This window comes from Marmota monax, unplaced genomic scaffold, assembly GCF_021218885.2.
Source record: "Marmota monax isolate L192 unplaced genomic scaffold, Marmota_monax_Labrador192_F-V1.1 WCK01_AAM20220418_F8-fsc00185, whole genome shotgun sequence".
Lineage (NCBI taxonomy): Eukaryota > Metazoa > Chordata > Mammalia > Rodentia > Sciuridae > Marmota > Marmota monax.
The window spans coordinates 2,067,363-2,084,551 of NW_026693278.1; the positions used below are offsets into that span (position 1 = coordinate 2,067,363).

Genomic DNA, 17,189 nt, shown 5'->3' on the forward strand with positions numbered 1-17,189 from the left:
CCACCTGTCTCATCTTTACCACTCTTGCCCCACCCCCTTATTAACTGTAACACTGTTTGCTTAACTTCCTTTAAATAATATTGTGCCTCTTTTCAGAGGCCCCCAACTTCATTTCAAAAAGAAACTTGACAACCACTACAGTAAATGGAAAATCAGCCTCTCTTGTCTAGAAATAGAAACTACTAGAAATAGAAGGTTCTAGTAAAAGTAAAAATAGCGAAACAAAACTGCAGTCGAAGTTTAGATGTAGAAATTGTGTTACCAGCTGGAGGCTCTGAGCCCACGCTTGCTTTGTGAAAATCATTTTTTTTTTTAAGAGTGACATGATCACTTTTCAAGACCTAGTGCTGCTAAGATGAGACTTAGTCCCTGGAGTTCTCAAGACTGCAAGTGGAAAGGAGTTGGGGGTGGTTTGGTGGGTGGGTGGGTTGTTTTTTCTCCCGAGGGGGTGATGCACGCAAGAGTCTTCTCTTCCCTGGGGATAAGACTGGGGCTGCCTGGTTGAGGCTGGGAGTCTAACCCTTGCCTGCTCTCTGGGGTCTCCGCAGTGCCCGGAAACGCCCCATCCCCTACTACCGGCCCAGCCCTTCTTCACCCAGCAGCCTCAGCAGCACCGCCTCCTGGTACAGCAGTAGCAGCCGCTCCGCCAGCCGCAGCTACTCCCGGAGCCGAAGTCAGAGCCGGAGCCGGAGTCGAAGTCGGAGCCGCAGCAGGACCGGCACCAGTAGCAGCTCGAGTGCCCGCAGCCCCAGCCTGGGCTCTCGGAGCAGGAGCCGCAGCTACAGCTCAGCAGGCAGCTACTCCAGCACGAGGCGCTAAGCAAGGGCCCTCCCTGGAGCCAGCTGCCCACAGGAACCCCTTTGGCTCTGCCAGCCTCCCCTACTGCCTGCCCTCCCTGCCTTCTCCCCGGTGACAGACATTGAGGTCTCCCGGATCCTGTCCTTCCTGCTTTTCTAGAGAGGAAGAAAAGAGGGTTACCGGGCTTCCCCGTCTATGTCAGGCTGCTAGGAGCCTCTACCAGCACCATCCTGGGGCTCACTCAGGCCTGGGCACATGGAAGGAACCATGGCATTTTTGGCACATACCAAAAAAAAAAAAACACTCTTAAGGTTTTGGGAGAATTCATGGGTCCAGGGCTGGAAATGTGGATCCTGGCCAGGAAAACATGGTGACAGTCCTGCTCACAGGATGTATACAGAAAGTCAAGGGTAATGGGTCCCACCTGCCCTCATTCTACTTTCATTCAGTTTCACGGCTGTACTTTTATGGACCCCCAGGTAGGAGAGAGGTGAGAGAGGACACGAGAGCCCTTGAGGTCCCAGACAAGAGAGCATCCTTTAATCTCCCCCAGCAGACAAAGGCTGGAAGGCTCCTGGGTTCTAGAGGGAGAAACATGCCCAAGTGGGGGACACAGATACTGGAGCTGATGGGAGGTGTCAGGAGATGGGAGAAGTGTTCTCTGGTTACAAACATAGAAGCCAAAATATGAGGCTCACCTGCTGTCCCCAGCATCTCTGCACGGTCAGGGGAAGGAGCCGTGCAGGTTCCGGCTACCAGGTGGCCCCGCCCCATGCCTTTGGGTAAGGTACTCTTTGCCTTACACAAAATGCCTTCTGACTGTGCACAAGAGCCCTGAGGCTCCCCAGGAGAGAAGACAGTGGCACAGCCCCACTGCCCAAATCTAGCTGGCACAAACCGAATTCCACGGGACCATCTGCTGAGCATTCCCCAGGGCTGTGGCTAGCTGCCAGCCCCCAGCGCCAGCCAGTCTGGCCTTGCCCTCTGGCTGGCGCCTGCCTGCCCCCTCCCCACTGCCCAGGCTGCCACACCCTGGATCCTACCCAGGTCAGCCTGGCACCCACCCTGTAGCCTAAGCCTCTCAGGAAGTTTACCAGGATGAGCGCCTCAGTTGAGCCTCGGGGAGAAAGACCCAAATCCAGAGAGTCTGCAGGCAAGGAAGGGGCTCCAGGGCTGCTTCTGAGGTTCCTTGTGAACTTAGGAAAGCTCCACCTTATCTTCTGCCCTCACCCCATCTTCCCCCCAGCCCAGGGCCGGGCAGCCAGGGTCAGCTGCCCTCTGCTTCACAAATACCACCAGCTGTTTCAACCACAGAAGGTACCAGGAGCAGGCAGGCCAGGGCGAAGCGCCTTAAAATAACCTCCCGGGCATCCCCCTCACCAGCTGCCTGGCTCCGGAGGCTTGTGGGTGAATTTCAAGTTTGTGGTGGCAACAGCAGCCCGACGGGACATGTGTGGGGAAGCGAGATCGGCCTTTCTGGATCCTCCCCACCCGAAGGCAGGGTGACCTCCCCCTCCCCAGTCTTCCCCACCGTAGCAACACAGGGGCCAGCGACTACCCGGCAACCACCCTCAAAGTCCCCCGTCCATCAGGAGAGAAGAGCAAGGCAGCGCGGACCACCCGGCCTGCCCGCCCACCACCGTGGCCTCTGGCCCAGAGCAGAGCCCCGCCCACCAGGCCTCATCCACACCAACGCCACCGCCACAGAAGGCCGGATGGCAGGTGCCCAGGACAGGGGCAGGTGCCCTGGGAGGGCATGTACAGAAGCTGTAAATAACCCTCTTCCCCGCCCAGGACCTAGACCTCACTGCAGTCTCCCTGCCTGGGATAAAAGCTTCCAAACCTGCCTAGCGGGACAGCTACAAGGGCCCCCGAGAGCTGCCTGACCACTGTCTTCATTGGGACAACTCTAGGGGACCATTCCACCTGGGGCTCCTAAGCAAACCTCTTATTTATTTTATTTATGTTTTATTTATTTATTGATATGACCGTCCTTTTGTTTCTTACCATTAGCAGTATTTAATTATTTAACTATTTATTTATTTATATGAAGAGGGAGTGTGTGTGTGTGTGTGTGTGTGTGTGAGTGTGTGTGAGTGTGTTTGGGGAGGGGGCTGTCTCCATTTCTTTTGTGTCTCAATGGATGTGACTTTGCGGGGGGATGGGATGTTGGCCTTTTCTCCAAAAGGCTCTAAGCCAGGACCATCTGGAGTTGACCCAGATTGGACTCACGGGTCCCAAGATCATTACTGAGCCTGAGAGCAGTGAGGTCCAGGCCCCGTGTCCCAGCCCCTGCCCACCAGCTGCCCCACAGAGACATCAGTGAAAATAGCCAAGGGGCTCAGGGTTCACTCATTGGGTCCCAGCTTGGATTGGGGGCTGGACTCCAAATTAGCATGTAAGTCAAAGATGCACAAAGTTGAGATCCCCAGGGAGGCTCCCCAGCTGGAGAGACAGATGCGCCATCTCTAGGTGGGTCAGGTTCCAGCTGAGCACCTACTGTCACCTGGCCTGTGGGGGCCGGCGCGAAGGAGGAGATGGTTCAGTACTGGCACAGCGCCTGGATTGTTGAGGTGTGAAGTGGTGCTCACACCACAAGAATCAGGCAGGACTGAGCTGCCCCGGGGGCAGAGGAGATGCTCATCTTGGCCTCACTCGGGGACACGGATCACCCACTGCCTTCCCTAAGTGGTTTCACCCACGTTCCACATGGTTCTGTGCTAAGTACCTCATTCCCCCTCTGCTGAGATTCGAAAGCTGCCCTGTTTGGTCCGCAGTGGACACAGGCAGCCTGGTCAAGAGGTACCAGCCATCCAGAGAGAGAGAGAGACCCACAGCACTAGCCTTTTTCTGTGACCTCTTGCTATTGCTATTGGGGGAGGACGCAAACCGATTTCTGGAATCTGAGAATACAGCGAGATGAAGGGCAAAGCCAGATGTTCCTAAGAAGGTCATTTCTGAGCCCATCCTGGGAACTAGATCCAGAGACCTTCATCAGGCCTGCCTCTGTGACCAGCTGGCAGTACCTTCTGGCTGCTGGCTGGAGAGGCGCCTGCCCTTTCGGAAGTCCCTCCCCCTGCCCGTGACTGCCAGCCTGCCTGGGCCAGCTGTGGCTTCTTGCAACTTTTGCAGCATTCTTGGTTGTTTCCCTGGCAATGTGACTGCCCCACTCTACCCCAACAAGGGAGCCCCCTACCCTGGGGAGAGTTGGCAACAAGATCTCATAGATGCCCCTGTGGGTCGGGAGGAGGGACTCCATCTCTCTCTCTCTCTCCTCTCTCTCTCTCTGTACTGGGATGCTGGTCACCTTGATTAACTAGAACCATGGGTTCCTGGTGTTACTGGACCTCTGTTGGCTCTTCATTGTCAATATCTTCTGCTTCCAGGAAACAGGACTTAGTGTTTGAAAGCCACTCATAGTGACGATGTAGCTCAAAGCCGATACCCAAAATGAGAGGGGGGTGCAGTGCAGGTCAAGCTTCCTGCCCCCCCCCCAATTCCTTTGACCCTCCCGTGAGGATGTGCACTAGGTAAGTGGAACTGGGCAGATGGCTTGCTTTCCCTGTGCCCAAGTTCCCACCTCTGTGGAGTTTGGGAGATGTTGCCCCGAGGCCTGGGAGGGTCTCCAAAGCCAGAGACAAGTCTCACCGACACTGAGACGGAACAGGAGGTTCTCAGTCACGAGAGGTAAAGACTAAAAAGCCAAATTTGAATCCCCTTCAGTTAGTTAGGAAGAGCCCCCAGCAGGGACCCTGCTCACTCATCCCGTCTCGGTTTGCTCCCTACGTGGAAGGAAACTCCAAGAAGTTTCCTTCTTTCACCTTCCAGAAGCAGAATAAAATGGAGATGTTGGAAAGACATCAGGGGCTCCATCTCAGGGGCCCCCATCCCTTCCTTGGCTCAGACCCATTCTCTTTCCCAAATGGTCCAGTTTTGGAGAGGTTCCCCAAAATGACAGAAAGCCCCTCTTTTTTCCCCCCCAACCCAGCCTCCAGCTTTTCTTCTGTTGTCTTCTGGCCACAAATATCTAAAAGAGTCCCCCGTGCGCTTGAGTCTCTCTTCTTCCCCCTCCAGCTCAATAGGGCATTTGGTCTGATCAAATCAAATCCCAAGTACGACTCCTAAGCCGCGCCTCCCTCTCCAGTGGCCCAGTCAATCCTGCTGGGACACTACAACCCACAGCAAGGATTGATCAAAACCCCTCCCTTCTCACTCTCCCACCAAGGAATCGGTGTCATGGACACCCTCCCTCTACCTGTGGCTGATTTTTGTTGGTTTATACATTTGGGTTTTTTGAGTGTTTCTGTTTTCTGTTTGTTTGGTGGTCTTTGTTTTGCACTGTAAATACCATGATAGGGACCCCTCCTTGGAACATGGCTTATTTAATAATTTATTTGCTATTTATTGAGCGGTGTTGGGATTGGGACAGGAGCGAGGCCACCTCTTCCCAAGAATCCCTCCAACTCTGCGCTCCAGAGATGCCGTGGGCCGCCGCAGCGCCGTCTCACCCAGGTAATGAGTTCGAGACTCACCGAAACAAATTGGAATTGGCAGCAACAGAGGCTCCGGCCATAGCAATTAAGCTCCAAATGGAACTAAAACACTGGTTTATCTCCAGGAAAAACCTCATTCCGATGGAAATTCATTGAGGAATCAAATGCCTTCCCCGGGAACCAACTTCTCTTAAACAGTCACAGCTCCTTGAAAAATAAAAGTGGAGAGAATGAAAAAGGTCGCCCCTGGTCTGTAGCCAAGAGAAGCTACTCCGCCTCATCTTGGAAGGAGCCAAGCCAAAGAGACTGGCGTCGCATTTCTCTGTGCTTCTCTGGCTCGTGTGTCTGTGTGCATGGAAGGGAATGGGCCTCGGGCCTCAGTCTTGTCATCTGTGAAATGGGAATTGGCCTGAGCGATCCTGGCAGGGTGGGGGAGAGAGGGCTCTGGCTCTGACCCGGAGGACAGCTTCCTGTTGGAATTTTTGTCCCTGGGTCTTCTGCGGTAGGTTGAACGGCAGCGACCAAGGACGGGAACAGAAAGGTGGGGTGTGGATTTCATCTGCTGGGGGAGGTCATGATAGCTGAGTTCTCGTGCCAACTATGGGAGACCGCGAGGTGTCGTCCCCTTGATAACTCCCGTGACTTGAGTTCAAGTCCTCTGTATTTACCTTGAACTTCTCTCCAAGCCTAGTGGTCCACAGTCATCCCAGGAGAGACCAAGATGGTTTGGCTCTGCCCTGCATTTTACCCCCGTTGGTGGTCAGACCTTGTTTTGTACAATCATTCAAGGAAGCCGGTGACGTAGGTCCGAGTACCACTTTTCAGATGAGAAAACTGAGGCCTGGGAAGGGGGAGTGTTGTGCCCAAGTCCCTTGAGCTCAGATGGGGCTGGCGGTGCCCCTCGTCCCCTTGGAAGCTCTTTCTCTGGGGGCGTGTGCTCTGAGGACTTTGTCTTACTTCTGTCCCACCTCTTGGTTTTCCTCCAAGTGTCCATTGGCCAAGGACCTAGCAGAACCCACCACACTGGCCCAGGGGACTCGGTACACCTGAAGGCCATTTCTCTACTCTGGGGCTGAGACTCCCACCTGGAAAACACTGAACCAAAGGAGCCATCCCCAGTCCAGCCCAGCCTGACCAGCAAATGCCCTGAGTGTCCACCTCAGAGGGAAAGACACTGCTGTGTCCTCCAGCGTCCTGGGACCCTGTCCTCTGCCCAGGGACACAGTGGCCACGGCTTGCTTGATTTCTGATCTCTACAACTAAGCCTAACCTCCCCTGGGTTTCCGGTTTTCAGTCTGTATGGAACATGTCTGTGTTCTAATTAAAGGTCCATGGTATGGTGTTCTCATGTCCGCCCGGTGTCCTCTGTCCCTCGGGGGTGGCCAGAAGCAGAGAGGAGGGAGAGAGACAGAGAGCTAGGGGCTCTTCCATGGCTCCTACTGCCTGTCATTGCACGTGAACCTGCAGACAAACCTAAAAGCACTTGGGTTTTGCATGTACCTGAATGCATTACCCCCAGAAAGCATCGTGGACACCTTACCCTAGCCTTCCACACAACCCTGTAAGGGAGGCATTAGGATCTCCATGTTTGCTCATCTGTGAAATGGGACAACAGCAGTGACCTTCCTGCACTACTAAGGGAAATAAGTGAGATCGGAGCTTTTTTAAAACAAATGGCACTTGGGAAGCATTTAAAAGATGTCAGTGAGGGAAGTCACCATTTCCTAACCCTAACCTGAGCGGCAGGAGTGGGTTCCTGTCCACAGCACAAAGTCACCCACCTGGAGCAATAGTGAGCCTGGGCACGTCCTCGGCGTAGAATCGAAATGTTTCTTTCTGTCCAGGACAGGAGTCGGAAACACCTGGGGGTCAGGCAGGCCAGGGGAGTAGAGAATTGGATATATTATTGAGGGCAGGTAGGAATCTCAGCTCATGTGGCCGAATTTCCCAATATGCCAAGAGAACCTGAGGTCTTAGGTAAAATGAGTTTTGAAATACCCAGGGCTTGGGCTTGTCTTTTGAAACACTGAATTCCAAGGACACGTGCACGCCCACACAGGGACGATGGTGTGGCCTCACCTCCATCCCCGGGGTGGGGGGGGGTTGCTGGGGGGTTGCCCCAGCCCCTCATTTACCACATAGCCCCGCCCACACCTGAGCTGGGAGAAAGATGGGACAACACAGGTGACCAACCTCTTTGGGCCAGGCATCCTGCCCCATGGAAATCTGCCTTGCGTACTCGGGTGGGACGACTCCCTTGGAAAACGCATGGCTATGCACCCCCACCTCCCCCTCCCCCTCCCCCTCCCCTCCCTCTCCCCCTCCCCCTCCACGCTGACTTCTCTCCAAAAGCAACAACCAGTGTCTTCTCCTGACACCTCGTCAATCAATAATACTAATTAAGAATAAAAAGAACCTCCTAGGGATGGGTTATCAAGTGCCATTTGCAGCAGCAACATCTCATTTCCATAGCCGAGGTCGCCCCATTGGACAGAAGACAAAGTTGAGGCTCACAGAGGCAGGACCCCATGGCGGACCCAAGTCGGCGGCCACCAAGCCCGTTTCTGCTGCACCTCTTTGCCCGTGAGGTGTGCACACCCCCAACTCAGACCTCACCCTCCATAAGGGCTCGGATCACTTTTTTCCTTCCCAGAGAAGCATAGCAGCCGGAAGGCTGTCCAGGTGGCTGACGTCAGCTGCCTCTGAGTGACTCACGGAGAGGCCGTCACCTTTCCATCTCCTGCCCTGGCCCTCACTTACAGGAATCCGAGTGTTTGTTTTTCCAGTGATCGCCTTGGAGAGGTGCCCTGCCCGCTCCCTGTCCCAGCTGTCCTGGCTGCAGAGCGGGGACCTGCTTCTGGAGATGTCTCTCTCCCAGGCCAGACTGGTAGCTGCCCGATTTGGTTGGAGGGGAGCCAGGCTGCATGCAACACCCGCACTTTCAGCAGCCGCAGGGGCACCCCACAGAAACCTGCCCAGGGGTGGGAGTGACAGGGTAGGCAGGGGCCAGGCCCTCCACTGCCGATTCTCCCCAGCTGCACAGCGCTAAGCAAATCCAGCCCTCTCTGGGGCCAAGTTACTCCACCTGTTAAAAGGGAGGATCTCGATCCTGGCTGTGTGTTCAGGTCACCCGCTGGTAGTGCTAAAGGCTCTCTGGGGCATTCCAAACCGAAGCCAGGCTGGAGAACCCTGAATCAGATGGTACCTAAAATGCCAGCAGGGTCCTCTAAGCTGCCATCAGTAAAGCCATCGAGAAGACCAGCACCAACGTAGGGGCTGTGTCACGATGGGCAAAGGTGCGACTTATGCAGTCGAGGGGCAGAAAATAAAGAAGGTCCACGGGCTTCTGCCCTTTTCAATGCTTTATTCACTCAAATCGCTCAATACAATTCCACTCTATAGGTTCTGAATCAAGAAAGTGACAATCCTTAATGCTGGGCACTGCCATCGACAGAATCCAACCACAACAAACATTTCTAGATTAGTTCTAAGCACTGCAAACACACTTAATCATGACAGGCCCGTGACAGACATTCCCTCTGCATGCTGAGCTCAAGTGTCAGATCTAAAGTCTCAAGCCTTAGGCTCTGAGTCCAGCAGATGCCCACTCACTCAGACCCCGGTGGTCAGGTCAGGGCCCCAGGCAGGCTTCTCCCGGGGTGGAGCTGATGGCCGGCTGAGGAGAGGGTTGTAGGGAGAAGTCCTTTTCTCCCCAGAGTCCAGAGGCTGCTGTAGAGTTCAAGAGCAGAGAGAGCAACGCAGAGGATCAGGCAGATGAGAAGAGTGGGGGTGTCAGTCCAGGTCCCCATCAGGCTCTCCAGCCTGAGGGCATCAGTGTGGGCTGGCTGAATGTCTGTTTGCTTTCTCCATCATTTATACTAAATTCTGGGGTTTCTGACCAGCCTTTCAAAATCCCAATCAGCTGCCACCAGATTTCTCAGTGACGTCATTCACCCTGAGGTTAAAGCATCTGGTCTGGGGGTCCCCATCCTGATTTCTTGCCTCTCCCACTTATGGTGGCGAGGGCAACATGACAGAGACTTTACTCTGAGTTTGTCGGGATGGGGAGAAGTGGCTTATTTATGTCAGGGCCATGCCTGATGGCCATATTGGAGGGCTCCGTAGGGGTGGCCTGGTGAGGCTGCAGGTTTCAAAGCAGCGTTTTAAAATGGAGTTGCTTAGAATCAGGCCTAAGGCCACCCTTACATACCTGCCAGGCACACTTCCAAGGGCCTCACATATTTTTTTTTCTACCAGGGATTGAACTCAGGGGCACTCGACCACTGAGCCCCATCCCCAGCCCTATTCTGTATTTTATTTAGAGACAGGGTCTCACTGAGTTGCTTAGCGCCTTGCTAAGTTGCTGAGGCTGGCTTTGAACTCGCAATCCTCCTGCCTCAGCCTTCACCCCCAGTTGCTGGGATGACAGGCGTGAGAACCACCATACCAGGCCATAGATGCCTTTTTAATGCCCATGGTGCAGAGGCAGACAGCGAGGCAGAGACAGGGGTCCTGGGGTGCACGCTGGATGCTAGGACGCGGGTAAATCCACCCAAAAGGGCCGCGGAACGTCAAGAAAGGTGTCACAGAAAAACCTGACCTCTAGGCTGACCCTGGGCCCTGGGGAGGAGCTGGCCAAGGGGCTTAGGAAAGAAGAGAGAGGGAGCACTTCTCAGAGGCCACCCCCCCACCCCTCAGGTGCCCTCCCCGCCCACCCTGGGTGTTCCTTCTGTGATAGTTTGTTTACTTGTTTAGTGCCATCTCCAGGACAGGGCCTTCTTGGCCTCATTCGTCCCCACCGCTCAGCAGAGAGCGCTGGCATGCAGCTGGTCATCAAGTGACTGCATCTGCCCAGGACTGCCAGCTCGGCTTCCTTCTACCACTCATTCATTGTTGAGCCGGTTCATTATGTATTTATTTATTTATTGGGGGAACCAACTCCGGAATTAGAAAGTGCCGTTATTTTTAAAAAAAAAGAGTGACTGAACCCAAGGATTTGGGGGGATCAGAAAGACCCGGAGGTGAGCCTGACTCTGCTACTCCCTGGCTGTGTGTCTATGTGTCAGTGACTCAGCCTCTCTGAGCTTCAAGTTCCTTACTTTCCAACAGAGGCAATAAAAGCATCCATCTTGTAAGATTGCCGTGAAGATGATGAAGGGAGGCAGGTGGCTCTGTTGCCTGGGCGAGCTCATGGTGAATTTCTGGGAGGATTCCAGGTCACCTTGGCAAAAGGTCCAACGGTCGGTCCTGCTGTCGTTCACCACCTGGAACACCCCATCCTCAAGTGAGGGCAACTCCTGCCTCCGCCCTCCAGAGTTTCACCCGCTCAGAGGAATCCAGAGCCACCAGGAAACTTGGCCGTCTCCCCCTGACATGTCGTCAACGTCTTCCACCCTCAGATCGTCAGTGCAGAGACCAGGGGTACTGGTCATCCCTGTCCACCCAGGTGGGATCCACCCACCGGTCCACTCCCCACCTGGAACGTGGGCCCTGACCCGCTCTGTCGCTGCAGCCAACCTACAGCCAGGTGACGCAGGGCAGTTTTTCCTTCGCCATGGAAACGGGTCAGGTGCTTTCTCAGGGTGTCACGCTGGGTCCCTTTGACAAGTGACTCTCAGATCTACACCCCAAATAAACAACCCCAAGCACATCAGATAGAGGCGCAGTGCCAAATGGAAACGGGGTTTGAACTAGGTGTACACACACACACACACACACACACACGCACACACATGCATACACACCTCCCCGGCTGAGCTTCATAGGGTCAGTGAATTGTTTGAAATCCCACAGTTTTGCAGGGAATAATTACCATCAGCATTTGGGACAGAGGAGTACAGATTCCTCATCAGTTTTCCAAAGGAATTTAACTTAAACCTTTAGGAAATTTAAGTTGATCTGTCCTCGCTGTCTTAGGAGATTGCAGAGTTTTTAAGTTCCCTCTCGGTATCCTTTCCCTTGTCAGCCGTGCTAATAAATTCCCCATTTTTCAACTAGGTTCCTAGCCACCCACAATAAAGACTACATTTCCCAGCATTCTCTGCAGCCAGCTCTGGCCATGTAACTCATTTTAGCCAATGAGAATTTGGACCTGCTAACTCCCACAGAGTTCTATAAAAGAGAGTGGTCATGTGCTCTTTCATCTTCATTCCTTGCTACTCTTTTGCTGGCTGGAATGCAGATGAGATGGCTGGAACTCAAGTAACTCCCTAATTCACCAGGTGGCACTGCAAATGGAGCTCATATAATATAGGTAGAGTGTTAGGCTGGTCCTACAGGGCTTTGTGGGGCAGGGGCATCAGACCTACAGTGGATACAATATCTCTGGACTTCAACATTAGGGATAAATAAACTTCACTTTCCTTGTGGCTACTTAACCTTGTTGTTCACAGCTGAGGCTAATTCTAACTCATATTCAAGGTGACGGTGAAGACAGTTTTAAAAGGAGCTATCTTGTTCAAGTAACTCCTTTCCATCTCTACGCATCCTCCCCAGCTCCTCCTCTTGCCAAACCAGCTCCTGCTTCGACCTTAGAAGAATCCAAGAGAGGGGCCCTCAAGGTCGTAGACCTCCCAGCTCCCCCCTCCCAAAGAACTATCAACCTCCCTCCGCATAAGGGGCTCATGGTGGCAGGTGTTATGTATGTCCCCAGCTGAGAAGAGCACAGACTAGTCTCCCAGTCAAGCTTTTGGCAGCCAAGGAGACGAATGCTTTACCCTCAGAGTGACACTGGCACTGAAAGTCTTTTCCACAGAGCAATGCCAAGGAGACCCAATTAGGAAGAATCAGTTAGGTTGTGCTTCAGTAAAAAAGAAGTCCAAAAATCACAATGTTCTAAAACAACAAAGGTTTCTCTCTCATTGGCGTCCATTGTGAGCAGCAGGGTAATCAGTATGTGGGTAACTAAGATGCTAGTCATCCTGGTGCAGAGGGAAAGACAAATGCCCCCCACAGGGTTCAGGCTGGGTGGATCCAGGGGTTTCCCATGGCCTATTAATGCTTTGAACTGGGAGTGACAACTTATTGGTCCCTCACTACAAGGCTTCTCCCAACCACGGTGGCCTCAGGAAGTGTAGTGCTACCCCTACTTGTGTCCAGAGTGGAGGAAGGAGAAAGCAGAAATGTTTGGTGAACAACACTGGTGTTTAAAAAATTCTATCAAAATCCACAAACTATATGTCAGGTACTGTACTAGGTCCAGGTGGCACAGCCACCAACCATCCCCCAAGGCTCCACCCTCCACCCTCAGGCAGCGTCCCTGCCAAGTCCCTGCCAACGGAGGGGAAGACACAGACAATGAGAGGTGAGAAGGACTCAGCGGGGGGCCGGAACCACGAGGAACTTCAGCCAGCAGAAGGTGAGAAGCGGGGGACAGGCAGGGAGCCCGCGTCCTTCAGGAAACCCTCGGGACATGGAGTCACTCCGCTGTGACCTTGACTGTCACAGACTCGGGGAAGCAAGACCTGTGGCTTCCTGCTCTTCATCTCTGGCCTCTCGGTGTGCGTTGGGTGAGACCCCAGAGGACATGTAGAGGCTGAAGGCAGGAACACACCGGCCCCTCTGCTCCTCTCCCGTCCAACTGCCCCGTCCGCACACTCTGCTTCTGTAGTCCCCCAGGTCCACAGCCCCATAGGTGGCCCTTTCACCTGGACCTCTGGAAACACCTCCCGGCTGGCTTCCCCGGAGCCTGGCCCCACAGTACCCTCGCCATGAGCACCAGCCAGCTCCCTGTCTTCATGGTGCACCCATCCTTCTCCAAAGAACACGGTGGACCTCCAGTGTGCCCAGGGCAAATCTCCCTCCTGACGGACCCACCAGGCCCTATGTGGTCTGGCCACGTCCCCCTCACTATCTGTGCTAGGAGTTACTCGGGGGCATAGGTTCTGTGTTAGGAGTTTTCCGTTGCTATGACAAAACGCCTGATGGAAACAACGTATAAGGAAGAAAGGTTGATGTGGCTCATGGCCTCAGAAGTTTCAGTCCGTGGTTGTTTGCCCTCTCCTTGCCCCACAGCCCGGTTGCCTTTGGGCCTAGGATGAGTGAGACATCACGGTGGGGAGCACCTAGCTGAGGAAGTTGTCATATCATGGCAGCCAAGAGAGAGTCAGGAAGGAGCCAGTGACCTACATTCCTTCCAGTAGGCCCCGCCTCCCCAAGTCTCCACCATCTCCCAACAGCGCCACAGACAGGGACCAACCCTTAACATAGAGGCCTTCGGGGGACTTCTATCCAAACAATTAGGGGTATTATAACCATATCTGCTTTGCAAAGGACATGACAGAAGTTCAGAGAGGTGAAGTCACTCTCCCAGAGCAGCACAGTAAACAGGACTCAAACCCAGATGTGTTCAGGTTCCTACCCTCCACGGTTTAGTCTTCCCTAAGCACGAAATGCCCACACTATCACTTTCCCAACTCTCGTCCCTGGAAGCAGAGGTGAAAGGGGTCTCAGGAGGGATGCTCAGAGCCCGCGAAAGCCCTGGGCGGTGGCAGCCATCCTTGGTGACAGGAGGGTAGGGTGATCTTCTCCCCTACAGCTGAGCCCCGGCCTCTTGTCCTCGGGTGCCCACAGGAGAGAGGAGCTCCCCAGAGCCTGCCGAGTGCCCACCCCAGCTAGGACAGGGACAAGGCTCATCCCAGGCAGCCCCAGAGGTCAATGTGCTCCTGGTGTTGTTAGTTCTACTGAGAAAGTCTGGCAGAAGTTTCCAGAAAAGGAGTCCCAGTGAGAGGGTGGGGGAGGAGGTGGGCTGATTAGGTCCCCAACACTGGAGGGTCACTGTGCTATTCAAGGAATCTAGAGTGGTTAAGAATTGGTAGCTGTGTGACGCAGGGTAAGTTGTTTAACCTCTCTGATCCTTGCTATTGTCATCTCTAAATGGGGATAATGACATCTACCTTGGAGCAATCTGGGTGAGGATTAAATGACTTTGATACCTGTAGGGAACTGAGGGGCTCAAGCGGCAGGAACGTGAAGTTAAGGAACATAATTCTATAAACTGGGCCCACTGTACTGAGCCCGACCTGCTTTCTTTTCTACAAAGCGACTTACCTGTAGCCCTGCCTGGCTTAGGCCCACAGGACATGGTCCATTCCTCAGCCACCAACCTGCCATCAGCAGGGGGCCATGTAGCCCAAAGGCCAATAAGAAGAACCCAGGCTACCTTGAAGGAGGGGACTTTTGTGACCTTCACACAGACCAGATCCCAGAACCCAGGGAGGTAAAGATCATCCCCACCCACCTTAAGATCTGTAGGGACAAGTTCTAATTCGACCGGGTCATGATGGGCCCAAGGGACCTAGAGTTATCACGGCAGAGGGGACCTGATGGATGTCATCCTGCTGTTCATCAAAAGTCAAGAGATGGACCTGGGCAGGACTTTCTAGAAACTTCTCTGGGATTCCCCCAGTGAAACTGGAGTGCAGGAGGGGCACGCTGTCCCTCTCCTCTCTGAGGGGACCCACCCTTTCCCTTGAGAGTGTCCCCTTTCTCCTTTTCTATCCCTTCAATAAACTCGTGCCTATTCCTCTGAGCCATGGGCCTGAAATCTTTCTGACTTGATCACAAGACTCAGGGTTTGGGGTGGGAGTGTCTTCACGCTGCCTCGGTGACCCGCAGGTCCCAGCCCTGTGACACAGGCTGAGCTATTGCGACATTGCTGCTCTTTGATGGTTATTTGTAGAGGTGCTCAGGAGCCGAGGTCCTGGGAAGGAATTTTGGAGACAATAATAGGAGGAAGTTAGGCCTCCACAACCCAGTCCAGCCTTCACAGGACGCCGCTGGGGCACGGGCTGGTCCCCGAGGGGACTGCAGGGTGTTTATTTTATTCTGTTTACTCAGCCCGGGCTTGAAATTCAGGCAGATCAGGGTCCAGAGGCCAAACCAGGAAGATGAATGAGGCCAGACTGCGTAGCCCCCAGGACTGTCTGCCCCGACAGTCGAGTTCATTGTCCAGAGAGGTGGCCACGGGGGCTGTGGGGTCCAGATTCTGCCACTCACAATGTTAGGTCAGTGGCGGCGACTTGGTGGCGACTTAGAACAAAGCAGCCTGCGCTTTGCATCAATCAGATGCCGGCGGAAACGCCTGTCCATCAGCCAGATCTCCTGACTAACGCCTGTCAATCAGCAGGACCCCCCTGGCCAATCCTGGAGTTCAGCCAACTCCCCTGACCGACTCCAAGGGGGCAAGTGACCCTAGAAACACCTTTTCCTGTCCCAAGCCCTTCCCTTCCTGCTGTAAGACCCATAAAAGTCCAGTCCGGTAGAGCTTCCACTTGGTTTCTCCTCAGACCCTTCTCCTGTCCCCTCTGGGGGTCTGATCGAGTTCCGCCGGGGAGTGATATCTCAATAAAGCCTGTTCAGCGGCCCTTTTAAACCTGCCTCCTTTGGCCATTGCCTGCCCTGACTGATCTGACACACAGGACACTGTCCACTCAGCCAGGGTCTGTGGCTCCTATAGTGTCCCAGGCCATGGGGATGATGCCACCCTGAACAGGACACCAAGGGTCCCACTCTGGAGAGCACCGGAGATTCCTGTAGTGTTGTAACTCAGGGTCCCCTGAACCCTGGAGGGTTCTTGTCTCAGGCACCAGGAGAATGGGGTCCGCAGGCGGCAGAGGGTGAGGACTCAGGAGGAGGGCGCACAGCATGGGAAGGGGCCCAGAGAGGGTGCTCAGGAGGCCGAGGCAGGAGGATCCCGAGTTCCAAGCCAGCCTCAGCAACAGCGAGGCCCTGAGCAACTCAGGGAGACCCTGTCTCTAAATACAATGCAAAATAGGGCTGGGGATGGGGCTCAGGGGTCAAGTGAGTGCCCCTGTGTAGAGGGCCTGGGGCTGGAATTCCCCCAGGGGACGAGAGGAAATGTCCACTCTTCCTGCAGGAGCGGATAGGCAACTGACAGGCCCCTTTCTGGGCCGGCCACTCCCTCCCTGCCTACCTGTGTGGCTTCCGCTGTTGCTTCTGCCTGCGGGGCCCTAGTTTTAGGAACGCAGAGTGATGTCACCTCCCCCAGGCTGTCTGCCTTGAGGATTGTTGTGGGTATTTCCCGTCCCCTCTCCTTTTCCCAGAGCATCTGCCTGGAGGCCCCCCTCCCCAGAGCCTGCCCCTGTTCTCACCTGACCACTCTCCACATGTGTTCGCTGACTGGTCACTAGGTGGCCGGGCGAGCAGGACTAGCAGCTGCCTCTGTCCTCAGTGTCCCCAGACAGAAAGCTGGCCTGACCAGGATACGCAAGGAGGAGAAGAAGGACAGTGTCCTGGGCCGCAGGCAGGGGCTGTGGGCGACCTCACCCCATCCTAGTTATCACTGTGAACTCCCAAGTCCCATTGGCTGTGTGGCCCCGGACAAGCGGCTTCAGTTCTCTGAATCACAAGGCTGCAACGAGGTCAGGAACAAAACCAGTTGCTCCTAAGGTATACAGGCAGTGCTCCATAAATGTGAGCCATGACTGATTGCAGGAGTTCAGCAGACAGGAGCTACCCAGGGTTGGATCCCAGCTCTGCCCCTCAGCCGGATCCATGGACATAACCAAGTCACGTATGGCTGAGCCTCACGGTTTCCTCATCTGTGAAACGGGGATAATAAAAGTGGCTTCCTCCCAGGGCTGTGGGGAGGAGGAGAGGAGCCAAGACACCCACACTGAAAGTGCCCACCAGAGAAGCCAGCGCCTGGCCGGGGCCCCACAGCTGCTAAGGAACCAGGTTTCTAATTCCCAGGGGCACAGTGGGTACACTGCGCTCCCTTCTCCCCTGGGAAGGTGGCTGAAGCCCTGGACTCTCAGTTCTCCGCTCCCTGCCCGGGCTCCCCTCCTTCCCAGTGCCCTGGTTCCAGAAGAGTCTCCTTCCAGGTTCAGGGGTCTTCTGGAAGTTTCAGGGTGGAGTTTAGGAGGGCGGCCTGGAGGG

General features: G+C 54.5%; 1 protein-coding gene and 1 long non-coding RNA gene across 2 annotated transcripts in view; one reads left to right on the top strand and one right to left on the bottom strand.

The window, feature by feature from the left end:
* The window catches only part of Srrm4 (serine/arginine repetitive matrix 4), a 149,909-nt gene extending 143,274 nt beyond the window's left edge, over positions 1 to 6,635 (top strand). The window contains exon 13 of the mRNA XM_046456412.2: positions 549 to 6,635. Within this exon, the coding sequence (XP_046312368.1) occupies positions 549 to 819 (271 nt within the window). The 3' untranslated portion in view covers positions 820 to 6,635. The remainder of the gene's footprint in view (positions 1 to 548) is intronic.
* A 1,996-nt stretch (positions 6,636 to 8,631) lies between these two features.
* LOC124100877 (uncharacterized) lies at positions 8,632 to 17,189 on the bottom strand. The gene is made up of 3 exons (XR_006854449.2): positions 16,403 to 17,189; positions 10,391 to 10,555; positions 8,632 to 9,020 (listed from the first exon to the last, which is right to left on the bottom strand). It is a non-coding gene; the product is annotated as an uncharacterized LOC124100877 (long non-coding RNA).